The sequence below is a fragment of the Balaenoptera acutorostrata genome, assembly GCF_949987535.1.
Source record: "Balaenoptera acutorostrata chromosome 3 unlocalized genomic scaffold, mBalAcu1.1 SUPER_3_unloc_1, whole genome shotgun sequence".
NCBI classification, from domain to species: domain Eukaryota; kingdom Metazoa; phylum Chordata; class Mammalia; order Artiodactyla; family Balaenopteridae; genus Balaenoptera; species Balaenoptera acutorostrata.
Window position 1 is genome coordinate 696,544 of NW_026645489.1, and position 26,713 is coordinate 723,256.

Sequence of the window (26,713 nt, forward strand, 5' to 3'; positions counted from 1 at the left end):
TTCAGTTATAAATCTTTATTTTTCAGACTTGTCCATTATTGACAAATAAAATACAAAAGCAATCAAAAATTATACTATTTTCTAAAAATAGTTTTCCATTTGGGGTTTACGTCCCTCTTCCATAAAATCACTGTAAAGACTTAAGAGGTTCTGACTTCAAAGACTCTTCCACTGGCTGCAGAAGCCCCAGTGAACGTGTCGCTCCTTAAAAGTCATGGGCAAAAAAACCCTCTTAAAAAGCAAATGCACCTTTCTCAGTGCAGAGATTTAGCCTCCCAAATCTGTGGCTTTTTCAGAGGATCACACAGGACCTGTAGGAGCTGGGGAAGTCGGTAAAGGTGAGCAAGCCATCCTGGGGGAGGCCTGGAGTGCGGCCCGCGTGGCCTGATCGCATCCCCGGGAGGGCCTGCAGCCGCGGGGGGAGCCTCCCTCTGGCCCCAGCTCTTCTGTCTCTGATCAGCACACATTCTAAGGGACGTGTTCACATTCAGAAAAGCGTCGACAGCATTTCAGTAGTAACCAAGGCATACCTTGTTCATGGACAGTTTTATTCTGTAAGAAACGGGAAGAAGAAGTTATTGAACCCGAAGTTGGTCAACTCTGAAGAAATGAAGACGAACAGAACCCACCACGGAACATGTATGACAGACCCACCCAACCCAGCAACCCTGGGGATGCATCTATTTTGAATTCGTCCACAGTGAGAGGTGGAAGCCGGCAGAAGCAAAGTGCCCACGTGCAGAAGAGGACAGCAGTGCTACACGTGCCCTTCTGCTTTCAGAAGGACACCGACCCTTCAAATGCCAGGTGCAGGGTTACCTGTCAATCGGATAAGGGTTTTCACAAAGGTTGACCAACACGTACAAATGTCTCAAAGCATACTCGTACTGGAGGAAAACAAACCAAAAAGCACGATCAAACATCATCATTTGATAACACGATCAACTCCTAACATGGGAATCTGTAAAGCATCTAGACCAGTGGTTCCTAAGAATTCCCTGGCAGTCCAGTGGTTAGGACTCCACACTTTCACTGCTGAGGGCCCAGATTCGATCCCTGGTTGGGGAGCTAAGATCCCACAAGCCGCCTGGTGCAGTCAAAACAAAAGAAAAAAAAATTACACCAATGGTTCTTAACCTTTATTGAATCAGGGATCCCCTCCCACCTTTAGATTATCTGGTGAGATTTATGGACCATCTCCCAGGAAAAACGCACATGTGCAGGGGGTTGGCAGGCTTCCTACGGCACCCTCAAGCCCAGGTAAGGACTCCTGGATGAGAACCCCCTGGCCCTGCTCCCCTCTGTTAGCTCAGACCTCCCCCTGGCAGCCTGGCTTTTAGTTTGGGACACAGTGGTGAGGGAGACAGATGGTAAGTGATTGCCAAACAGATGGCAACTAAGACGGAAATAACTGGGGGTGTTTACCTTGAAAAACACTTCAAGGGAACCTGAGAACTCACAAGAGGAAGAAAGGAGAGATTCACTTTCTGTGATTCCAGCAGGCAAAAATGTTAACACCAGAGGATTAAGTATTTGTTAAATAAATGGGAATTTTAAAAATCATTAAATAAAGAGAATGCTTTGTTAAATAAGTGAAAAATAAAATTGAGAGCCTCTTAATAATGGAGAGCTATCTCTCAAGTGCCCAGCACTCCACCCTCAGAAGTATCTGAGGATGACCATGGTCTGCACGTCACAGCCCAGAGAGGACTTTCTGCAACAATGAAAATGTTCTATAACGTTCTCAATTCAGTAGCCACTCACCACATGTGGCTCCTGAACACGGGAAACGTGGCTACTGCAGCTAAGGAACTGACTTTTACGTTTGGTTTCATTTTAATCCATTTATTTCTTTATTTTAAATTAATTTTTTTCTATTGGAGTAGAGTTGCTTTACAATGTTGTGCTAGTTTCCGCTGTACAGCAGTGAGTCAGTTACACATACACATATATCCACTCTTTTTCAGATTCTTTTCCCATATAGGTCATTACAGAGTATTGAGTAGAGTTCCCTGCGCTATTTAGTAGGTTCTTTTAGTTACCTATTCTATATATAGTAGTGCGTATATGTCAATCCTTAATCAATTTAAATTCAAGTTTAAGGAGCCACGTGAGGCTAGTGAGTACTGTTATCGAAGAGCGTGGGTCTAAAGCAGGACTTGGCAAACTTTTCTGTCAAGGGCGAGACAATAAATATTTGAGGCTTTGCAGGCTGCATGAACTACTCAACTCTGCTGCAGGGTGAAAGCTATGTGACTGAGTAGAGTGTGGCTGGGTTTAGATAAAACTTTATTTATAAAAACAGGCTGTGGAGGGAAAAACCCAACAGGCTGTGGGCAGGAATGGGCCTGCGGGCCACAGTTTGCTAACCCCTTCCCTATAAGGAGCCAAGCATTCGTGTAAGTACTGACCAGAAAGGAGGCTTTTTAGGTACTTTCCAACCCTGACATTCGACAATCTGCAGAAACTAGGTCCTTTCTTCTCCTCCATGGGCCAGGGCCTGCTTCAACAACAAATCTGGGGAAGAGGTCGGAACAGACCCAGAAGGGAGAAAACCTGCGTGGCTGGTGTAAGGGGCAGGGCGGAGGGGTGGGGTTTGGCAGGGACGGCACAGTGTGAAGAGAAGGAAGTCCCCTGCAAAGGCCAATGGGAACGGCAGTTGAATGGTCTATGACTGGTAAGCTGTCCCAGCCACTGGGACAGTTCAGAGTGTCTGGGGCCAAGATTTAGGGTCAGTGAATTTGGATGACCTTCCTCCTCTCACATCCCCACCAAAGGCCTCTGAATGAGCCTGTTGCTTCTTCTACAAGGCGGAACCTTCTACAAGGCAATGCACCTGATGCGATTCCCAGTGGACAGTACTAACTCAGGTTTGGGGTTTAAGATGCAGAGGAAGGCCAAGCTAGTTGGCCCACGGAAGGCAGCGTGCAGAGGCCGGCAGCCCCAGGGTCTGGGCTTACCGTGGGGTTGTGCCAGTTGAAGCAGTGCGTGCGGAAGTGCGACACGGCTGCCTGGTAGCAGTCGTGCGCCGTGAGCGGGGCTCTCTGGGACAGGAGCCTGTCTACCTCGGCATTGGACCCTGAGATCAAGGCGACGATCTTCCACACTGACTTCTCAATGACATTTCTGACCTGTGAAGAAACACATCTTTTCCAAATGTATCTTACTTAACGTAGTCTCTCCTGGAACCCTGGACCAGTTAGATGTTTCTTTCATAGAGCCTCCACCCCAGTATGTTGAAAGAGATTCCAACAGATGCTTTCTGTGGCCAAAGACGCACACGCGAGGCTTCTGTTACAGCTAGAACCCTTCAGAAATACCTTGCCTTTTAGGGATCTTCGGGCATGACGGAAGCATTTAAATCTGAATACCTGAAGAGCAGGTATGGCCCAGGCTAAGGAAGTGGGGAGGCGGGGGGAGGGCATGTAGAAATTGTGCCCCAAAGTAGACTGTTGTCCCATAAGCGGTGCTATGTGTTCACAGGCACCTTTGTCCATTCTGGAAACCATCAGATGCTTAGACAGAAGGACGCAAAGGGTGGACATCATTTTCTTCCCAGATAATGAAAACCAGCATCATTAAGGAGAAAGCTGCTTCCATATCAACCAAAACTTACAATCGAGTCCCCTGACCCTCCCGTTCCCCAGCCAGGGTTTGTTCCATTCATGCCCGAATGCTCCCTGCCCACCGTGTGCCAGACCAGCGGGTCTCAACATGCGGTCCAGGACCACAGGGGTCCCCCAGGCTTCTTGGGGGCTCCATAATGTCCTCCCTTTCCCAACTGTGTATCTGTGTAAGGTTACATTTTCTTTATAGGTTTCAACCAGAACAAAAGAGCCCAACAGTGAATGCAGACGCAGGTACGATGACCCAGCTGTCTTCTAGAACGCCAGGCAGAAAACAGATTTGCAGAAGTGCAGCGATGCCACTCTTCTCACCCAAATTGTTTTTATTTTAGAAAATAATTCTTTTTCATAAAAAATATATGAACACAAAATGGGTTTATTATTATCTCTAAGTGAGTTACTATTTTAAAAATCTCAGTGTTCATTTCTAACACAGTAAATATTGATATAACCCACACCAACAAAAGCTCTTTGGGATCAATAATTTTAAGAGTGTAAAGAGGTCCGAGAGCAAAAAAATATGAGAACTGTTGTATTACCCTGTGGTACCAACAACTACAACAAAAACCCCATCCTGGTTAATGTACCACGTGTAGGATTGCTAACTGTCAGGATTATGAGATGTACGACTCTAAGACAGGTCATATAGATTTTTTTTTTTCTTTCCTAGAAAATTCAGGCTGTATCCCAGCACATCAATCCCTGTGCTGTGCTGAGGAGGGGACAGAGTCTGCACAGCTGACTTTGCTGAACAGACAGTCTTTGCCCAGCATCTCGTGAGGACACACGTGGTGGTTCTAGCCACACAGCTAGAATCTGAAAAGAAATTCGGCCAGTTGCAAACAAACAGATGAACTGCTGAAAACAAACCCAGTCATCGTAAAAGATTGCTCAAGCATTTTAGGAAGAATGTGGGGCTGTGACTATGATTTTCCTAAGGCAGCAGAAATTTTTTGTGGACTGGATTTTTGTTTTTAAATATGCTTAGCTACTAACTCACCAAGCAGCAAAATAAAAATGTCTTGTAAGCAACTAGGTGTAAAAGAAGAAACACCCACATGCCGTGGCTTCTTGGCAGGAGACGGGCTCCCTCTCTTTGCTTCCTGCTTCCGAAGAGGTCAAGGCCAGTTTACTGATGAAGGATGAAGCTGGCCTCTGCCCCGCTCACTCGCGTCCACTTTACAGCGAGTGCAAAGCCTGGTTTCCTTTCCCATATACTCCCAGTGCGGCAGGAGGAGGGTGACCCCAGAGCTCTGTCACTTGGCTCCCGCCAACACGGATTTACGGTCAGGAGGCAGAGACAGGACTCGCACACGCTGCCCGGCAAGGCTGGGAGCCGCAGCTTCGCCACCGCTTACCTCCAGCTGCCTGTCGATCTTCTTGACAAGACGCCTGGACTCCTGCAGATCATTGGTGCTCATCAGTTTCCTTTTCATGATGGTGAGGGGCACCTCGGGGCTTGGAGTGAGGTCAAGGTGTTTGACTCGGGGCAGGGAGATGGGAGAACTAGCTTTGTGTTTCAGACCCTGAAACTGCATCAACTTCATGGCAGAGATGGACTGGGGAGGGAGGGGGAGGGGGGGAGAGAGAGAGAGAGTCAGTTTGAGTGGGAGGAGCAGATGTGCCAAACGTCCCTTGGGTCCTGGAGTCCACAGTTCACCGCACGTGGTTTCAGGACCACTGAAGGGTCACAATCGCAGCCTGAAAGCACGCGCTTGGTCTTCAGCAGCGGGCGACGCAACGCATTCGACCACCTGAAATCCACCGATGATGAACTTCGAAGCTGCCTGGCATCCTCTGCAGCAGAACCGCTACCCAGTTCCGCCACGCTCGTACCAGAGTCGTTTCAGCCAGGGGTGACCCTGGGTTGTGCTCACCCCTCCACGCTCACCCGCCTGCCCCTAGTGACCAGCAGAAGGAAGGTGCAGAGCATCTGTCCGGGTCAGAGCTGAGGTCTGGGTCCACTGAGATGGGCAGAGCTAAAGCCACCGAGGGGCGGGGCTGACTTGGCATCAGGGCCTAACAAGCGGGCCCGACTGCCTGGCTGCATTTGCCTGCAGGGGTCACTGCAGACTGGATCCCGATTAAGAGGGAAAGAAACGCTACCAGCGGTCATGTTCCTAAACCAAGCGACGCTAATCTAAAAGCAGTTCTAAAACAAAAAATAAAATAGGACTTCCCTGGTGGCGCAGGGGTTAAGAACCCGCCTGCCAGTGCAGGGGACATGGGTTCGAGCCCTGGTCTGGGAAGATCCCACATGCCGCGGAGCAACTAAGCCCACGAGCCACAACTACTGAGGCCGCACACCACAACTACTGAAGCCCGTGAGCCTAGAGCCGTGCTCCGCACCAAGAGAAGCCACTGCAATGAGAAGCCCACGCACCGCAACAAAGAGTATCCCCCGCTCGCCGCAACTAGAGAAAGCCCACGCACAGCAACGAAGACCCAATGCAGCCAAAAGTAAATAAAAATAAAATAAATAAAATTTTTAAAAATAAATAAATAAATAAATAAAATATACACACACGTATATAGAAACATAATGCTTAGAAAAGATCCTTCATACCTCCTCAACCAAGAGCAGATGTGGCTAATGCTGAGGAAGTTGTAAAGAGAACAGAAAGCTCAGGGCAGAAGAGTTGTTGCTGGTACCCTCCCTCCCTCCAATTCCCCGACAAAGCTGGGGCAGTGCCACCTTTGACCCTGCCCCCTCTGAATTACCTTTCCCTGGCCTTCTCTCTGCTCCACCTCCCCACTACCTTCCCTCAAAAGCCTGACCAAGCCCACGACATCCTGAGTGCACTTCCCGTGGCCTGTGAGTGCACTTCTCGTGGCCTGTGACTGCCCTGCTGGCTCCCAGGCCCTCCGATCCACACTCTGCCCGAGAAGTGCTGAAGGCAATAGCTGGACTGACTGCTCACAAGGTCTTCTACAAGGCCAACGCTCACATCAAAGGAACAGAACTCAGCTGGCGAGCTCTCAGCTGGTGGCAGGCCACCTGGGGGATGATGTCTGGTCGTACAGACTACTGGGAGCCCCGCACAAATCCCCTCCTCTGCACATCCCGAGGGCTAGCCCCAGGGGTGGCACCTAAGGCCCAAGCCTTCAGCAGCCACCTGCTATGACCTCTGTCCGGACAGCCCTGATGGACTGACCTATTTTACCACCTAGGTCCCTTCTGAACATAGTTGGGGGGTGGGGGGTAGGGGCGGTAAAAGTCTTGAATTTATAGCCAAAGGGTCAAGATAACATCCTGCAACTGCAGGAAGGCTGGACCCCGGAGGATTCAGGGTGTGGGGTTCTACGGGGCAAAGCCACAAAACTCACAGGAGAAGCTTTCGATTCAGTAACCTCTCACTGTGTGTTTCGTGCACGTGATGGACCGCCTGCTTTTTACTCATCACCTTGTGCGCTAGGGCTTTGACCAAGGAGGAAACGGAGAGGTTTCAGAGAGGTCAGGTACAACTTTGTGAGTTTGAACCTGAGTCTGATTCCAAAGCCTGGGTGGAATCTCCAGGATGGAGCGGCCATGAGAGGCAGAGCCAGCCCTGCCTCAGCCGTTCCTCACCCGGATGGATCCCGTTTCTCTTCACCGGGAGAGAAACGTCCCCGGTGAGTCAGCCTGAGACTCCAGGCATCATCAGGGGTCCGAGGCTCCCCTACTCACCTTGTTTCCATACTGCATGACGTGGCTGGTGTTGGTGTGGGATTTCACCAGCTGGTACTGCTTGTGGAGGGTCTCTTTGGTCAGATCCTCCTGCCAAAATGAAAACAGTCAAGTCCTTTGACCATCGCAGCTGACAGCTAAGCCTCAGCTGAGCAGCCGGCCCCCAGATGGCTCACCACGTCCGAGTCTTCCATCCAGTTGACGCTATACCAGTCCCCCAGGAACGTGGACCTCGCCTCATCGTAGTAACAGGCATAGGACGACTCCCTGGGGTTGGCAGCAGTAGTTGCATAAACTACGAGGAATTAAAGACACATTTCAGTCGTGTTTTATTCTCGGCTGTCTGCAGATTCCACTTGAAGCTTGAGTTCCTCCTCCTTTCCTAGTGCAATCAAAGCAGGTCACCTGGGGCTTCCCTGGTGGTGCAGTTGTTAAGAATCTGCCTGCCAATGCAGGGGACACGGGTTTGAGCCCTGGTCTGGGAAGATCCCACATGCCGCAGAGCAACTAAGCCCGTGCGCCACAAGTATTGAGCCCGCGTGCCACAACTACTGAAGCCCGCGTGCCTAGAGCCCGTGCTTCCCAGCAAGAGAAGCCATGACAATGAGAAGCCCACGCACTGCAACGAAGAGTAGCCCCCGCTCGCCACAACTAGAGAAAGCCTGTGCACAGCAACAAAGACCCAACACAGCCAAAAACAAAAACAAATAAATAAATTAATTTAAAAAAAAAAAAAAAGCAGGTCACCTATGATCAGCTCAGGGGGGGCAGGGAGACCTCCTTGTATCCAGCCCTGTTCACTGAGTTTCAGTAACTCATTTAAAACTAAATGTGGAAAAAGAGAAGCCAGCTGATAGACACTTTCTGCAGCAATGAGGAAGCAGGAGTGCTTATTAGGACATCCAGCTATTTTGGAACAGAGCTAACAGATTTGAGTAGCTCTGGAATCTTGAAGGATATGGACCTCATTTCATTTCCACAGAAAGTGAACATTTATTAAAGAAACACTTAGATGGACTGAACATATGAAATAGCTACCATTTACTACCTAGCTACCATGGGCTCAGAACTATGCTGGACAAATGTCATCGCTTAAAATGTAACTCTCCTAACAGACAGTATCTTTATCCCCATTTTACAGATGAGTAAGTCTGAGGGTCCAAGAGGGTAAGTCACCTGCCCAAGATCAGAGAGCCGGCAAGCAACACATCTCAAAGGACAGAGGCCGGTCCAAAGACTGTGATTTTGGTCTTAAGTAGCCCTACTAGAACCCGGCAGAGCACCACAGAGCTCACATCCAGAGCTTACATCCCTTCATCCCCTGACCACTAATCCTGCAGGAGTAGAAGAAGCTCAGAGCTGCCCACAGGTATCCCCCTACTTCCAAGCACTAGGCTGGCCTAGGCCTGGCTTATGTAAGACACTTGGTTCTTCCCATGGGCAGATTCAGAGAATGTCCAATTGCACCGTGTAGCAAGGTGCTCGCCCAGCCCAGCTCAGAGGCCAGTGCTCCCACCACCTACCATCGATGTTGGGTGGCAGGTGGCTCATCATGGACCCAGACTCGCAGGCTTCAATGTAGAACACCATCTGGGAGGCGAATGAGACAGGTGAACTCACCCCGCCCAGGCACAGACCTCTCGCAAATGCTACTTTGACTTTGCCCGCTCTCTTGACCTGTTTCTTAAGAGTCTTTCACTTTTGCTTTTGGGAGACATCTCTGCTGTAAGAAGCAGAGGCTACAGAAGCTGTTGTCACACAAACCAGAAGGACCCAAATTTATGCATGGCTAGGAGAATAAAATGATCTTTTAGCTGAAATAATGTAGAAAAAAATGGAGCCATAGATGATGCTAAGGAAAACTGATCTGCCATCCAACGCAGGGAGCAGTTTCCAAGTGCAAAACACGTTACTAACACACACACGCCTGAGCTACACAGGTTCCATACAGGGTGCAAAAGGGGCCAGAGAGGGCCGAAGGGAAAATAAGAAGGTGGTATTTTCCCCCCCAGCTGCCCCAGATTGGTGACAGCCCTAGAAACAGTAGTCCTCAAAGTGTGGTCCCTAGACCAGGATCTTCAGCATCACCTGAAAACTCAGAAAGGCAAACCCTCAGGCCTCTCCCCCAGAACAACTGAGCCAAATTCCGGGGCTGGGGCCCACACTGTACTTTAACAAGATCGCCGGTGATTCTGATCTAACAGCTAAAGCTGTAGAATCACAAAAAGTTAATCCTGGGAGACCAGAGGTCAAAACTGATTGAAAGGACACCCTTTCCAAAAAAACACAGCCAACCCAGAGTTAGGAGGCCTGTCGAAGAACCATGGGCTTTGCTTCCACTGCATCCCTCACATTCCTCCCCCAAGGCCACCCCAAGCACTGACATTACCTTCTGGTACCTCTTGTGTTTATGCATGTAATGGATGGTCTCATTCAGGTCCTTGACGTGAAGCTGAAAGGTAAGAATATGGACATTCAGACCAAACACATCAAGAGAAACCATTTGCTGGATAACCCACTAACCAAGTCTTAATGATGCTTTATAAATTCTTATTTAGAAATCCTGAGAGATAATCGTGGTGAACAGCATTATCCTGGAACATCATCGAGGGCTTTAATCACATAATAAAAAGGGGAAGCAGATGTGCTTCCTCATCACTTTGTCCGGAGCATTCAGGGACTAAGTTCTATGACTGCGTCTAGTGCACTGCACCCAAGTTCAGGGACAGCGACTCATGCTGTGATGTCAGGAGACACGCAGGGAAAACCTGCCGGAAGAGATGCCTCTGGATAGATTTCAAGCTGCTAAATGTGACCCCACCCTCAGCAGCCACCTACGAACCTGCGCTGTAGGATGTTAGAGACACGCATCACAGGTGGCCTGCCAACACTGAGGTTTTGTTTCCCATTCTCCCAGCTTGTTGTTTTTTTGTTTTTTTTTTTGGCCGTACCACATGGCTTGTGGGTCCCCCGACCAGGAACTGAACCTGGGCCCTCGGCAGTGACAGTGTGGAGTCCTAACCACTGGACCGCCAGGGAGTTCCCCCCCAGCTTGTCTTTAAAACATTAAGAAGAACTCACATCGTCGTTAGGAAACACCAGTATTCCAGTGGCTCCGTGATCAGTGAAGTAAACGAACACGTGGTCCCGGGGGCCACTGCCAAGAGACACGCAGACAAGCATGAGAGTCCAAGTGGACCACTTCTTAGTTCTACTTCCATTTCTCTGAAAAGCCACCCCAATCAGAAAACTCAGGAGAGGTCCGAGGATTACAGTCTCCCAACCAGGTGGGAGGAGGAGCCCAGAGCCCGCCGTGCAGCCCGTTCCCTCCGCTCCCGCTGGGTGCCGTTCTGCACCACGAGGCGTACCCCAGAGCCTGCAGGGTTCACGGCCGGGAGGGGGCTCCGCACTCAGCCCAGGGTGATCGGGACAGCAAGGCCTCTGGCAATGGGGCCTCATCCCGGGCGGCCACGCTGTGCCACCAGATCTCTCCGCAACGAGTAAGGGAGCCAGGACACGCCGCCAAGCACGGTCCTGCCGCTCCGACTGCCCCTCCGGGCCCCTCGGCCTGCACACGGCCTGGGACGTCCACCTGCGCCCCCTCACCAGGCTTCCGCTCAGAGGGCCCTGCTTCAAGGTCGCAGAGATGCAGTAACTCACTCGGAGGCAATCTGGTTCATCCCGCGCAGATGTCCGTCTCTGCTCTAACTCACACGAGCTACTTGTGCCCAGGTCTCCCCTCGGGCATAAGGGAAACAGCACCATTTGCCAAGTACCTGAGACTCTCTGAAGTCATGCTCCTAAGGTCCCTGACAGCACGTCAAAATGCTGCATAAAGAGATGCTAAACAAGACATCTCTAACCCACAGCCAACAGGGCAAGCAATGGGATGAGTTTTCTCCCGATACGGAGGTTTGCTCTGAACTTACAAATGTCCTCCTCCCACTGGGCTGACCTGCCATCAGAGCACAGGGTCGGCAGGAGGCGGGGCGGGGGCCCTACAGCCTGACTGGCCACAGAGCCTCACGCCTGTCTTGGCGTGTTCCACTGGTAGTGGAACCGACCAGCACTAGGATCCACAGACAACAAAATGCAGCGGGTTTAAGTGATGGGGAACATTTCACTAAGACTAACCAGGGACCCTGGATCACAGGGTTAATTCGTTACAGAAATGGGCTGCCAAAAGAAGCCACCAGGTCTGTGCAGCCTGTCAGGGCAAAGGTCCCCACGCTGCCGTCTCTCACAGGTAAATAGTCCGGGAACAAAGGGCAAGGCCTGTTTGAATTCTCAGTTCTGGAGTACCACGTCATTCAGAAAAGTGTGACAGCCATAAAACAGACATTACCTCTTCAAGACCTTTCCAGATCCTTTGCCCTTCACTGCCTCTGCATCACCTCTCAACACAGCAAGGAAATTCTGCGGGGTGACATCCTACAAAGAATTGGGAGTTGAAATCAGATGCAGCTGTCACTCCAAATCAGTGCGTTTGCTGAGTCTGTCGCAGAGGGCCCAGGCCACCGTCCACATACCTCCAAGGCTTAAGGTTTAAGGGCAAACACTTTGCAACCAGGAAAAATCCAGTGTTTCCTGGACATGTGCGTGACCTCGTCTCAAGTATCATCTTGTCTTTGGCAGATGCCAACTCAGCAAGCCTGCCATTCCTCCTTGACCATTAATAAAGTTCATGTGGAGAAACCCAAAGATGTTGGTAGGTAGGGACAAAGAACAGAGGAAGAGCACACTGCCTCAGAGAGACAGCAAAGAGGGCGGCAGAAACGTCAGCGCCGACCTTTGCAACCAACTTGCCTCCTAAAAGGCCAGTTCCCAAGGACATGCAATGTCCTTAAAGGGGATTTTGTAAAATGGATATGCAATCGTTAAAAAATGTAGTACAGAAAAGCACAAGGAAAAAAAAAACATTAAAAATCCCACCACCTAAATTCCAAATGTTTCCCTACATAACTATATAGAAATAATTTTATAAAAATGGAATCATCTATATGACATGTATGATGTGCCTGATTTAAACGTTCTTGAGTTTAAAAGAGAAAAATAAAACTGAAAGAACTGCTAAACTCCAGACGTTTCCCTGTCACAAGGAATATTACTTTCGATCCCTCTGACATTACGAAAAAGGGACTATGAAATCCATGAGGCTGAAGTCATAATGGTGTTCTTAAAAACGTGTCAACGTATACAGCCTCAATCGACGGGGAAGCATGTAATGTTCTGGAAGTTATATACTATAATAATTAATGAAAAACTATCTTACAAAATTTAGAGATATATTTTGTACCAGGGCTGATGCTGAGAAAATTGATTTTCAGAAAAGGGCACGGATAATCTATAATCAGATCGCTGGCAATATCCTAAGAAAATCAGGTATTATGGCAGGAAATCTATTATGAGGCTTAAAGTACAACAAGATTAGAAACTAAAGATCAGTAGACTACAACTAACATTCTTTTTTTTCCCCTCTGCTTTCTTTCAAAATTCTCAGAAATTACACCTCAAGCACAAATCTTAATACAAACACGAAACATTAACCAGAAATCAGTCTAATGAGGTTCTGATTCCAGAAGTGCAAGAAAGAGGGAAAAATCATCACTGAAATGAAACAGACCCCGCTGGCTCCGACCCCGTGACGTGCCTCACCTCGCCCGTGTAGTCCTTTAGAACCCCCTTGTACACGTCTGAGCCGTTGGGCCTGTTGATCACAATTCCTGGGGTGGGATTGCTGAAAATCAAAGGACACGAGTGAAGCACACAATTTGACGTATCTCTGAAATCTATGTCTTCGTGAATACGCCCCTGTTACGCTTAAAAATACTAAATGACCGTGGTTGTCACAGACATTTCTCATTGCCTCCGAGGTCACCAACGTGTTAGTGATTTTAGCAGCTCGGGGGTCTCGGTGTCCCACAACTCCTGAGTTCCTGGCAGGAGCAGCGAAGGACTGAGCTCTGCAAACCGAGGACAGGGACCCAGGCCCCCGTGTGCCTGGCTTCCTGCTGGACACCAGATTGCATCTTGGGGGCAAGATGTCATCAAGAGATCTCTCAGAGCAAAACTACTTTCAGAAAAAGACAGACCAGAAAACAAGGCTTTAATACAAGAGCTTAGGCTTTAAAGCTGAGGATGGATTATGAGCTGTTACGTGATCACAGTACAGCGCCATAGTCTGGGAACCAAGGAGCTGGGAGACTGGATAGGGTTAGGGTTAGTACCCATACAAGGAGCTGGGAGACTAGAACGGGTTAGATGTTCTAATGTATTCTAAGATACAACTGAGCCTTCTGTGTACAGGGCCTCTGAGGTGTCCCTGCTCAGAGCTTAGGAACAAGCACCACAGAACCCACTGATGAGTCAGTTCCCCAAGCTGAGAGGGAATTCATGTTTTAAATCCTTCCAAAGCCCCAGCCCAAGGACCTTCACCACCATTTCCTATGTCCCTGCCATTGCTGGGTCCCACCAAGATATGGTGAAAGCTCTAGATGAAGCAGCCATGTGGAATTTCATCCAGGAGCCTGTTTATATTCTAATGTTAGGCCGCTGATCTAAGCATTCCTGAGGGTCTGTGTGCATTTTCTAAAATGCCCTGAAGTTCCTCACCATCAAGTTCAAAGCACTCCCTACTCACTCTTCAGAGTTAGCGATGTCATCATACATCATCACGATGATCTGCTCATCAGGAATCCCATTTCGGTGAACAATCTGGTAGGCGTGGCACGCATCGGCCTGGGAGAAGTGGTTTTGTCAAGTGTTAGATTTTTCCCGGAAGGAAGCCAATTTTGGAGTTCTAATGAGCAACATGTTCTTTCTCATGGAAGATGTGCTGTGAACCGCTCCCTAACTGGTCAGGTATTTAAATTATTTTAAGACACACTCATTTATCTTTTTCAATTCAATTTTTAAAAATCCACCCCCCCCATGAAACTTTCATTCATCAGGCAGTTAGTGTATATGTGGATTACACACACACACACCACCACCATCACATCTACAGGCAACAAGCGCCTTTGAAAGTCCTGAATAAGTTATTTTCATTTTCCACACCATAGAAAAGTCTCCTGAAAGCACTGATTTAGGTCTGAAGAACAGAATGACTTAGAATGATGAACCAGCAGATTAAAAGCTTAGCGGCTAGTTCTGTATCACACAGGATTCTTCTGGTTCCAGTAACGTTAACTGCCGTAGTTGCTGTTCAGAGAACTGAGTGAAAACTCAAAAGTTCAGCTCAGGAATTGAAATGAGGGATGTGTTCTTTAGTTTAAAAAATAACAAGGGTTGGGACTTCCCTGGTGGCACAGTGCTTAAGAATCCGCCTGCTAACGCAGGGGACACGAGTTCGAGCCCTGCTCCGGGAGGATTCCCATACGCCACAGAGCAACTAAGCCCGTGCACCACAACTACTGAGCCTGCGCTCCAGAGCGAGCCACAACTACTGACGCCCGCATGCCACAACTACTGAAGCCCGCACACCTAGAGCCCGTGCTCCACAACAAGAGAAGCCACCGCAGTGAGAAGCCCGTGCACCGCAATGAAGAGTAGCCCCTGCTCGCCGCAACTAGAGAAAGCCCATGTGCAGCAACAAAGACCCAACACAGCCAAAAATAAATAAATTAATTAATTTTAAAAAATAAATAACAACAAGGGTGACCATATTAAGGGTAAAAGAAAACCTTTTCTAATGTGATTCCTTCTCCATAAAAGGGTGAAGACATTCTTTGCTTCCTTTTTCAGATGACACATACTACACTCCGTGACATGGAAATCATTTGAGAACAGAAGGGAAAAATGTTACCTAACTTTCTGCTTTTATTTAATTATGTCTTTCCTAGGACAAAGCATAAAAGAAACAGTTTACCCAGCTACTTGCCTCTCTAAGGAAGAGGGCTTTAGGAACTGCACCTCCACAGATCATATTCTACACAGCTCTTAGCACGTCAATTAAAATAAAGCTTGCCCGACGTGGATGGACCTAGAGACTGTCATACAGAGTGAAGTAAGTCAGAAAGAGAAAAACAAATATCATATAATATCGCTCATATGTGGAATCTAGAAAAATGGTACAGGTGAATTTATATGCAAAGCAGAAATAGAGACACAGATGTAGAGAACAAACTTATGGATACCAAGGGGGGAAGAAGGGGTAGGATGAATTGGGAGATTGGGATTGACATATATACACTACTATGTATAGAATAGATAACTAATAAGAAACTACTATATAGCACGGGGAACTCTACTCAATGCTCGCTCTGTGGTGGCCTAAATGGGAAGGAAACACAAAAAAGAGGGGGTATATGTATATGTATAACTGATTCACTTTGCTGTACAGCAGAAACACAACATTGTAAAGCAACTATACTCTAATAAAAAGTAATAAAAAAACAAAATAAAGCTCACCCACCACCAAACCCAGCATTTTGCCTGTAGATGCCCCACACAAATGGACTTGATAGCAAAAAATGGGTGCTCAAAATACAGCTGCTAAATGTTGAGTGGGTGAGTCTAAGACCTGGCATTCAAGAGCTGTTAGATGAACAGATGACTGAATAAATATGAAAACTCATACATTTATTGACTTTCTTCTACTTGTCAGGCACTATGCTCAGACCTTCTATGCACGATCTCGTTTAATTCCCATAACAACTCTCTATGTGGTAATTATTCCCACTTCATAGATGAGGTAATCAAAGCTTAGGGAGGGGAGGTGACCTGTCCAAGTCACACAGCTCACAGTGAAAGATCCCAGGCATTCTGACTCCAGAACTTGATATTGCTTCAGACAGGGACAATCAAGAAATCATTAAAACTGTAAAGGCCCAGGAAGAGTAGGGGGCTGAAAATCTAAACATAGATCATTTTTAAAAAGCTACTAAATATTACAAACATATGCACATTAAAATGTTTAAAAATGTTTAAGTCCCCATTTCTATAAAATAACAAGGACCCTCAAACACCAACTACGGTAGGATGAATAACAGCTCCCCAAAGATGTCCAAATCCTAATCCCCAGAACCTGTGAATATGTTACACTACATGGCAAAAGGGAATTAAGATAGCAGCAGATGGATTTAAGATTGCTAATCAGCTGACCCTAAAATAAGGAGGTTATCCTGGATTATTCCAGCAGGCCGAATGTAATCACAGGGGTCCTTATTTGTGGAAGAAGGAAGCAGGCAAGTTGGTGTCAGAGGCATATAATGTAAGAAAGACTGGATTGCCACTGCTGGCTTTGAAGATGGAGGAAGATGCCACAAGCCAAGGAATGTGGGCAGCCTTTAAAAGCTGGAAAAGGTAAGAAGATGGACCTCTTCAAGAATCACCAGAAAGGAAAGCAGCCCTTGGGACACTTTGATTTAACCTAGTGAGACGCATTTCAGATTTCTCACCTCAAGCTGTAACATAATAAATTTGTATTGTTTTAAACCACTAAGTTTATAGTAATTTGTTACAACAACAATAGGAAACTAAAACACTGATGGTGGAAGTATAGTGTAATTGGCACTGGGCTCAGGAAAACATCTTGACATTATCGGATCAGACTCAAGCATATACCCTCCAACCCAGCAATTCTGCTCCAAGCTATACCCTAGGCCAGGGGTCCCCAACCCCCGGGGCCGCAGACCACTACTGGTCCGCGGCCTGTTAGGAACTGGTCCGCGCAGCAGGAGGTGAGTGGCGGGCAAGCGAGCGAAGCTTCACCTGCCGCCCCCCATCGCTCCCCATCGCGTGCATTGCCGCCTGAACCATCACCCCCCACCCCAGTTCCGCAGGAAAAATGCCTTCCAAGAAACCGGTCCCTGGTGCTAAAAAGGTTGGGGACCGCTGCCCTAGACTATGTGTAACGGGAGAGTGTTCACAGTGCCACTGCAACAGTAAAAATCAAGAAATAATCCAAAGCACCATCAATAGCTGGAAAAATAAACTGCCCTATGTTCATATAATGGAATATCAGAAAGCTCACATAAACGGAATACCTAAAATTGAATGAAATACAACCCATGCTTCAAGATACATGAATCTCAGGAACATAATGACAAAAAGAAGTCACAGAAAAAAATATTCACCACAGTTTACATGATATAAAGGTCAAAACAGACTAAAGTAAACATTATGTTGTTTAGTTAAATACATATATGATAAAGTCTAAAGCAAAGCAAAAGAAAACTCAGGAACTTGTCCTCTGGCAGGAAGGGAGGGCGCTCGGATCACACAGGGGACAAGGTACTAGTAATTTTCTTTTGCCTTAGTTGGGTACAAGGTACACAGGTATTCATTTTATTATTATTCTTTAAACTGCACGCATGTTATATAGACATTTGTTATCTATTTCATAAGAAAAAAAAATCAAACCAATATTATATCAGATTTAACCTCCCCTATGATGAAACTGGAGTGAGCAGGCACCCCACCCACTCACCTCAGTGCAAGTCATACTATTATTTATCTCTCCTGTCAGATATTAAAAGGCAGGTTCGGGCTTCCCTGGTGGCGCAGTGGTTGAGAATCTGCCTGCCAATGCAGGGGACACGGGTTCAAGCCCTGGTCTGGGAAGATCCCACATGCCGCAGAACAACTGGGCCCATGAGCCACAACTACTGAGCCTGCGCGTCTGGAGCCTGTGCTCCGCAACAAGAGAGGCCGCAATAGTGAGAGGCCCGCGCACCGCGATGAAGAGTGGCCCCCGCCTGCCGCAATTAGAGAAAGCCCTCGCACAGAAGCGAAGACCCAACACAGCCAAAAATAAATAAATAAATTAAAAAAAAAAAAGGCAGGTTCATCAAAAACCAAAAAGAAATTAGGAATAAATTTAACAAAAGAAGTGCAAGACCTGCACACTGAAAATTATAAAACAGTGCTGAGGGAAATTAAAGAAGATCGAAATAGAGGAACATCTCATGTTCATGGATCAGAAGACTTACTACCCTTAAAATTTTTAAAAACCGATCAGCAGGGATTTCTGCAGAACTTGACAAGATGATCCTAAAATTTGTATAGAATTGCAAAAGACCTAGAATAGTGAAAAAAAATATTGAAAAAGAAGAAAGTTGGAGGACTTTCACTTCCTGTTTCCAAAACTACACTGGGAAAGAAGAGTCTTTTCAACAAATGGTGCTGGGACAATTTGGATATCCATAAGCAAAATGATGAACTTAGACCCTCACTTCACACCATATACAAAAATTAACTCGAAGTGGATCGTAGACTTAAATGTAAGGGCTAAAATAATAGAACTTTTAGAAGATAACCTAGGAGAAAATCTTTGGAACCTTGAGTTATAACTGCAAAGATGTCATAGATATGATACCGAAAGCATGGTCTATAAAAGGAAAAAACTGATAAACTGGACATCATCAAAATTAGAAACTTTAGTGCTTCAAAAGACACCAGTAAGAAAATGAAAAGACAAACAGCAGAGTAAGAGGAAAATGTCTGCAAAACACATATCTGATAGAGGACTTGTACCTAGAATATGCAGAGAACTCTTGTACCTCAGTAAAACAATCAGTCCAATCAAAAATAGATAAAAGATTTAAATAAACATTTCACTTAACTAGATATACTAATAAGCCCATAAAAAGATGATGTCCACAATCATTAGTTATTAGGGAAATGCAAATTAAAACCACAATGAGATACCACTTCATAGCCAGACAGACAGTAACAAGTGTTGGTGAGTATAAACCAGGAACCTTCATCTACTGCTTGTGGGAATGTAAAATGATGCAGCCATTTTGGAAAATTGTTTAACAGTTTCTTAAAAAGTTAAGTATAAATTTACCATATGACCCAGCAATTCTACTCTTAGGTGTCTGCCCAAGAGAAACAAAACCATTTATCCACACAAAGACCTACACACAAATGTTCTTAGCAGTATTATTCAAATAGACAAAAAAATGGAAACAACCCAAATGTCCACCAACTGGTAAACAGAAAAAAAATGCGGTTTATCCATACAATGGAACACTATTTGGCAAGAAAAGGAATGAAGTACCGATACATGCTACAACACAGATAAACCGCAAAAACATTACCCTAAGAGAAGCCAGACACAAAAGACCATGTTGCAGGGCTCCACTTACACGAAATGTTCAGAAAAGGCAAATTTACACAGATAGAAAGTGTATCAGTGGTTGCCTCGGCCTGGAGGTAGGGAAATTGGCCCAAGGGATCTTACTGGGGAGATGCAAATGTTCTAAAACTGGTTTATGGTGATGTTTGCACAATTTGGTAAGTGTACTAAAAAAATCATTGAGTTGAACACTTGAAATGGGTGAATTATACATGCTCTGTAAAATATGCTTCAATAAGACCATACATTTTAGAAAATATATTCAGCCTGTCCTGTTAGTGCTCCCCTACACTGTTTGGCTCCTCACCACCACCTTGACAGGCAGATGCTTTTACGCCCATTTCACAGATGCGGACAAGCTCAGGAAGGGCTCGTGGCTTCCAACCCAGATCTCCTGCCCCCGATCATGCCCTACGCCCTGCCTCCACACACAGTGGTCTCAAAGCCAAGTGGTGATTCTCTCTTGAGTCCTTGGAGTTACTTGGTTGCCTCTTTTTTTTTTTTTTTTTTTTTTTTTATTTATTTTTGGCTGTGTTGGGTCTTCGTTTCTGTGCGAGGACTTTCTCTAGTTGTGGTGAGCGGGGGCCACTCTTCATCGCGGTGCGCGGGCCTCTCACTACCGTGGCCTCTCTTGTTGCGGAGCACAGGCTCCAGACGCGCAGGCTCAGTAGTTGTGGCTCACGGGCCTAGTTGCTCCGTGGCATGTGGGATCTTCCCAGACCAGGGCCCGAACCCGTGTCCCCTGCATTGGCAGGCAGATTCTCAACCACTGCACCACCAGGGAAGCCCTGGTTGCCTCTTTCTTAATTCAGAAGGGTTTTTGGTTGGAGTCAAGCATTTACTGGTACCCAAGAGAGATAAATAAAAGTAGGGTTAGGCCAAGTCAAATGACTTGGGGATGGTGTTAAAGGTTACTTGAATGACTTCCCTGGAACACAACTCATCTGTATGCGTTTTTCCCCTTAAAACAGAAATGCCATACGAGGTGCTATGTGAGAGGAGGGTATTGAGCAAGACTTTAAAGAAAGGCAGAGCCCTCTGGACTACTGAACAGAGACTGCTGACTCAGCTTGTTTCATGGCTTGCGTAAGGAGTTCCGACGGGGCTTACTAATGCATCCCGTGATGTCCTGGTGCAGGTCACTGTCCGGACACTGATGGTGCTGCCTTACCTCAGACCCAACTGTAAGCAAAATAAGGATAGCCAGCTTGGAGCAAAGGCTAAATACTTGGCGTGTTCTAGTCACTGCCAAGGGGTCCACTTTCAAACCAGGTAGGGGTTGGGAAGTGGTCCTCACAGGCTGCTCATTGAGGGTATATTACCACTGAGTGTATATTACCGCTTCCTGACACGTGCTCTGAGCGTGGCAGAGGCTAAGCCCTGGATCTGGGCTTTGCGGGGATGCCTCACTGAGCTCACCACCACCTCAAATTTTCCAGAGGAGAATCAGAGGTTTAGAGTGAGACCACGTAATTTGTTCCAACTAATACAGCAGGTGAGCAGAGAGAAGGAATTATACCCGGGGTCTGTGCAAGTCCACGGACCACATTCCCCACGACCCGGCCCAGCCTCTGGCTTGTACAAGGACAGCCCTCCTGGGCTAACTGCATTCCCCCAAGTCAGTCCTACTCTGCTCTGCTCTCCATCCATGTTTCTGTTTTTAAAATATATGTGATATTTAGTAAAAAGATGGATTAATCTCAAACACATTATGCTGAGCGAAAGAAGCCAGACACCACAAACACTGCATATTGTATGACTCCATTTATATGAAGTTTCTGGAGAAGGCAAAACAATAAAGACAGAAGGCAGATCCTTGGTTGCACGGGGCTGGGATGGGCACAGGCATGGGGAACTTTCTAGAATGATGGAAGTGTCCTAAAACCAGACTGTGGTAATGCTTGCACAACTGTTTGAATTTACTAAAAATCACGAAACTACAGGATAGGTGAATTGTATGACATGTAAACGTATACCTCTTCAATAAAGCTGTTTCTAAAAAGTGGTAATTGTACACACTTTAAAAGTATATAAAATGAAAGGCGGTCTCTCAGAAATGTAACCCTCCATCATCATATCTTCTCCTCCCGACTCCGACGTGCGTGAGTTCTAGACTTCTCCCTCTCCCTCCCTGCTTCCTCCTGGCCCCAGGATGCAGATGTTCTCAAAGCCTTCCCGGATGAGGTGGAGCTCCCTTCCTTTCCGCTCCAGCCCCCAGCTCGAGACCAGCAGAGGGGAGGAGGCACCAGCATTCTCCCAGCCCCTCGCCCCTCCTGCTGTTCTCAAACCACTCCTGTCCTACTGCCAACACGCCAGACCTCCACCTTCGGTGCCCCCCTGCCCAGCAGTGACCTCAAACCGCCCCCCAAGCCCCCTTCTCCTAGTGACGCCCGGCTCACATCTGCCTGTCCTCCCAACTCCCACCATCCTCAGCGTCCTCCTGTTGGCCTGGGCAAGGGTGAACTTCACCTTCAATCTACTTAACACCAGCCCCCCCCCGCCCCCACTGGGCCTTATACTTTCCTTCTCAGCGTGCTCAAATCTCTGTCCTAAAAGAAACCCTCCTCCAGTCCTGTTCCTCCCCTGGTGACCTACATACTTCTTTTTCCCCCTTACAAGCCTGTCGGAAGAATAGATGGTACAGCTGTCCCCGTGTGCAGCTGAGCTTGCACTGCAGGGCCTCTCCCTCTGTCCTCCACGCACTGCAGACTGGCTTCTGTCTCTGTCACTGCAGGAGCCTGTCCCCCCAAGACCGTCCCCCCAACACTCAAGAGGCAGCACGCCCCACCAGCATCACCCCAGACCGACCAACTCCTTCTCTGTCATCCCATTATCCCAGCCAAAAATGGAAAACAGAGAAATCCAATTCAGTTCAACCAACATAGGCTAAATAACCATCAGAAAGCACAGAAAAGCTCTCTGCAGTGATTTAATTGTGCCTGGTGTACTAACCTTCCCTAGACAAAAGAAATTTGTGATAACGAGTGCCGTGTTCCACTCAAGGAAAATATAAACCTCTATAAAAATGTAAGTTTAAAAGTTTGTGTAGGGACTTCCCTGGTGGCGCAGTGGTTAAGAATCCGCCTGCCAATGCAGGGGACACGGGTTCGATCCCTGGTCCGGGAAGATCCCACATGCCGCGGAGCAACTCAGTCTATGCACCACAACTACTGAGCCTGCGCTCTAGAGCCCGCGAGCCGCAACTACTGAGCCCGCAAGTCACAACTACTGAAGCCCGCGCACCTAGTGCCCGTGCTCCACAACGAGAGAAGCCACCGCAATGAGAAGTCCCCGCTGGCTGCAACTAGAGAAAGCCCACACACAGCAATGAAGACCCAACACAGACAAAAATAAATAAATAAAATAAATAAATTTATTTAAAAAAAAAAGTCTGTGTAGAAAAAAAAAGCCTGTGTAGGTTCTAGGGGAAAAGTTCTTTCAAATGCTGTTTTAGTGCTTGGCCTCCTAAGTCGAGACGGCAAATGTCGGCAGTTGGCTGAGAAGAGAACCGGTCCGGCCGGGAGATGGGCTGAGGCCAGAGATGATTCAGCACCCATGTTTCCTCTTCACAGCCTCAGTGCCAGCATCCTCCCTCATTTAGGGATGAAAATTTCAGTCTGTGGCCACTTCTTTTTGCCTTGCTTGCCTCATTCCATTTTGATATGGAATATTTTACCCAGGGAAACTAGCAACACTTAAAAATGTTTTCTGGGGCAAAGGTTAATCGGATACCTATACTTAGTAATATTTAACCAATACATGCTTTTTTTAAGTTGGTTGTATAAAAACCAGGGTGGCTGATGAAGCAGCCTATCCACTATCAGTGACCCATATTTATAACACCGCATCTTTCTGACTCATGGTTAGAGAGGGAGGAGAAAACTGAGCTGGGCAGTTAGTACTCGGGTTGCTCCTCTTTAACTGGGTCAGGTCTGGGTTAAGCATTAAAAAGAAAAGGGATCATTTTGCCATAATAATTTTTCAATCAAGCCAAATTTCCTATTCAGCTAACATAACAAAAAGCATTCAAGAAATAAGTCATTCAATAATCATCAAATTATAGAGCCAGTAGGAAGTTCATCTAAACCAACCCCTATTTAACAGATATGAAACTGACACCCTGGGAGGGAAACGCACGTGAGGCAGCCCTGCTAAGCCATCAGGAACACAGATGCTAGGTCCATGCTGTCTAATACAGCAGCCGCTGGCCACGCTTGGTGACTGAGCACTTCAAATATGACCAGTCCAAACTGAATGTAACGTGAAGGTAAACGTGCACTGGATTTTGATGACTTAGTATTTTTTAAAAAAACGTAAAGTATCTCATTAGTAACTTTTTATATTGATTACAAATGAAATGATGATAGTGTGGCTATATTGGGTTAAAGAGGACATATGAAAGTTAATTTCACCTGTTTCTTTTTAGTTTAAAACACAACAAAAACGTGGCTACTAGAAAATTCACCACGACACAGGTGGCTCTCCTGTTGGACGGCGCTGCTCTGCAGCTAGTCGGCCTGGGTTTGAATCCTGGCTCGACCACTTGCCATCTGGGCCACGTTGGGTTGAAGTACTGACCTTTTCAAAGCCTCAGTCCACGCATCCGTAAAAAGGGAACAAGAACCAGACCTACTGCACGTAACCCCACAATGGTTAAATGAGTTCACTTGTGTAAAGGGCTCTTAGATGCAAGCCCAGCACCTACCGTGATCATCTGTGCATCTTGTCTCTGAGAACTGAAAGATTCAATGACTTTTTTTCTTTTTCTTTTTTTTAAATTTTCTTACTCTTTTTAAAAAATTTTTTTAAAAGTTAAAAAAATTTTTAAATATTTATTTAGTTATTTATTTGGTTGCGCCAGGTCTTAGTTGTGGCAGGCGGGTTCCTTAGTTGCAGCACGTGGGCTCCTTAGTTGTAGCACGTGGGCTCCTTAGTTGTGGCATGTGAACTCTTAGTTGTGGCACGTGAACTCTTAGTTGCAGCACACATGTGGGATCTAGTTCCCTGACCAGGGATCGAACCTGGGCCTCCTGCATTGGGAGCGTGGAGCCTTACCCACCACACCACCAGGGAAGTCCCTAAAATTTTTTATTTATTTATTTATTTTTGTTTGCTGCACCGCACAGCTTGCAGAATCTTAGTTCCCCAACCAGGGATTGAACCCGGATCCTCAGCAGTGAAAGCGTGCAGTCCTCACCACCGAACCACCAGGGAATTCCCTCAATGACTTTTTAAATAACAACTTTATTAAGGTATAATTCACATACCATAAAAGTCAACCTTTTAAAATATACAATTCAGTGGTTTCTAGTATGTTCACAAAGTCATGCAACCATCACCACTATCAAATTCCAGAACATTTTCATCACCCCCAAAAGAGACCCCATACCCATGAGCAGTCATTCCCTCTGCCCAGACCTTGGCAATCTACATTCTGTTTCTCTAGATTTCCCTATGCTAGACTTTCATATATAAATGGAATCCTATGGTCCTTTGTGACTGGCTTCTCTCCCTTAGCATAATGTTTTAAGGTTCAGCCATGTTGAAGCATGTATACAGTACCTTGTTGTTTTTTATGGCCAAATGTATGGATGGACTACATTTTGTTTATCCATTTATCAGTTGATGGACACTTGGACTGTTTCCACTTTTTGGTTAACGTGAACAAAACTGCTCTAATCATCTGAGTACAAGTTTTAGGGGGGACATATGTGTTTATTTATTTATTTTAGTATATACCTAAAGAGTGAAATGCTGGGTCATATGGTAACTGTGTGTTGAAACTTTCAAAGAACTGCCAGACTGTTTTCCGAAGCAGCTGCACCATTTTACATTCTCACCTGGAGGCCGCACTTTTAATGTATTTACGAATATAGATTCTTTCCGCTCTGATTTCTGCCAGGCTGATTTGCTGGGAATGCCAGGAAAGATGAGGAGAAAGGGGTAAGGGCAGAGCAGCAGGGCAGAGGCGTGGAGGGCAAAGAGGCCTCGCGATGCTTTGACCAGAGTCCCCTCTGCACCTCAACTTGCTGTGTGGCCTCGGGCGAGTCACCTCCTCTCTTCAAGTCTCAGTTTCCTTATTTATAAACTGAAGGCATTAGACCAGTGGGTCTCAACTGGGGACATTTGGCAAAGGCTGGAGACAACTTTGGTCGTGACAGTGGGTTGGGTGATGCTCCTGGTATCCAGAGGGCAAAGGTCAAGGATGCTGGTAAACATCCTACAATGTGCAGGACAGCCCCCCCCAACAATAAAGAATTACCTGGACCCAAGTGGCAATAGTGCCAAGGTTGAGAAACCCTGCATTAGACTGAGGTGACCCCAGATGGGCCACTTTGAGAAACTGTCAAAATGTTTTCCAAAATGCCTGTACCATTTTATAATCCACTCAGCAGTGTGGGAGAGTTCCCATTTCTCCATATCCTCACCAACACACTTATTTTTGCCAACCTAATAGGAACACAAATGGCTTTTTAAAAAGTCTGTTCTAGTAACAATGTCCAGGATCGTTTACAGAATGCCAGTGTCATAAAGGAAACGATTAGGCATTTTCTTACCTGGTGCCTATAATTATACCAGCCATTTGATCCCGCGACAATCACCACCCAGTGCTTGCCTCCGTCCTCAGGATCGTCCACAGGAATAGCACCAACTCCCAGGACCAAACTGAGCAACACAGCGACTTCCCAAATCATTCTGCGCCTTGGAGTTCCACTGCAGAAACCTGGGAAGAAAAAGGCTGAGTCAAGCAAAAAAGGAATGACACAAACAGAAGAACATTACTGGCCCCTAAGAAAAGATCACAGCAAATGGGTCAAAAAGATAAGACGATTTAGTCATCAGACACAACATGCTGAGGATAAAAATGATGACAAAGCAGAATTTTATTCTTAGCTCTGTGGCCCTTTTCCCCGGGTGGAGCAGGGGACTGCCCATAGCTCCCAACCTTCACTGTGGGTTGAAGTTATGAGTATAAATCAAAGAATAGTGAGAAAGCTCTTGGGGCAACCTTTTAAAGTTTCTGTCACAACTTAGAATATGGCAGACAAAATTCATCAACAAACTTGACTGTGTTGGAAAAACGCCTACCACATACTATGAACTGTTTGTAAGAAAACAGACATGCAATGTGTGCATAGCAAAATGCGGAAGGCAGACAAAATTTAACAGCAGTTATTCTTGGGTGGTAGGTGGAATTAAGGATGATCTTTATTTCTGTCTCTTTTACTACAATTAATATATATTAATTATACAATAAAGTTTGTAAAAATTCAGCATACATTCAATATAAACACAGGGGGGAGCAATTTATGTTTGTGAGTTATCTGGATAAGCTAT

The 26,713-nt window shown here is 46.5% G+C and overlaps 1 protein-coding gene across 1 annotated transcript in view; it reads right to left on the reverse strand.

The window, feature by feature from the left end:
* The window catches only part of LGMN (legumain), a 35,851-nt gene continuing 9,138 nt past the window's right edge, over positions 1 to 26,713 (reverse strand). The window contains exons 2-14 of the mRNA XM_007184261.2: positions 25,933 to 26,099; positions 13,934 to 14,031; positions 12,949 to 13,030; positions 11,639 to 11,724; positions 10,375 to 10,450; positions 9,683 to 9,745; positions 8,817 to 8,883; positions 7,470 to 7,588; positions 7,294 to 7,383; positions 4,985 to 5,185; positions 2,961 to 3,131; positions 820 to 887; positions 1 to 552 (exon numbers count right to left, since the gene is read on the reverse strand). Coding sequence (XP_007184323.1) covers positions 510 to 552; positions 820 to 887; positions 2,961 to 3,131; positions 4,985 to 5,185; positions 7,294 to 7,383; positions 7,470 to 7,588; positions 8,817 to 8,883; positions 9,683 to 9,745; positions 10,375 to 10,450; positions 11,639 to 11,724; positions 12,949 to 13,030; positions 13,934 to 14,031; positions 25,933 to 26,070 — 1,302 coding nt within the window. The 5' untranslated portion in view covers positions 26,071 to 26,099 and the 3' untranslated portion in view covers positions 1 to 509. The remainder of the gene's footprint in view (positions 553 to 819; positions 888 to 2,960; positions 3,132 to 4,984; positions 5,186 to 7,293; positions 7,384 to 7,469; positions 7,589 to 8,816; positions 8,884 to 9,682; positions 9,746 to 10,374; positions 10,451 to 11,638; positions 11,725 to 12,948; positions 13,031 to 13,933; positions 14,032 to 25,932; positions 26,100 to 26,713) is intronic.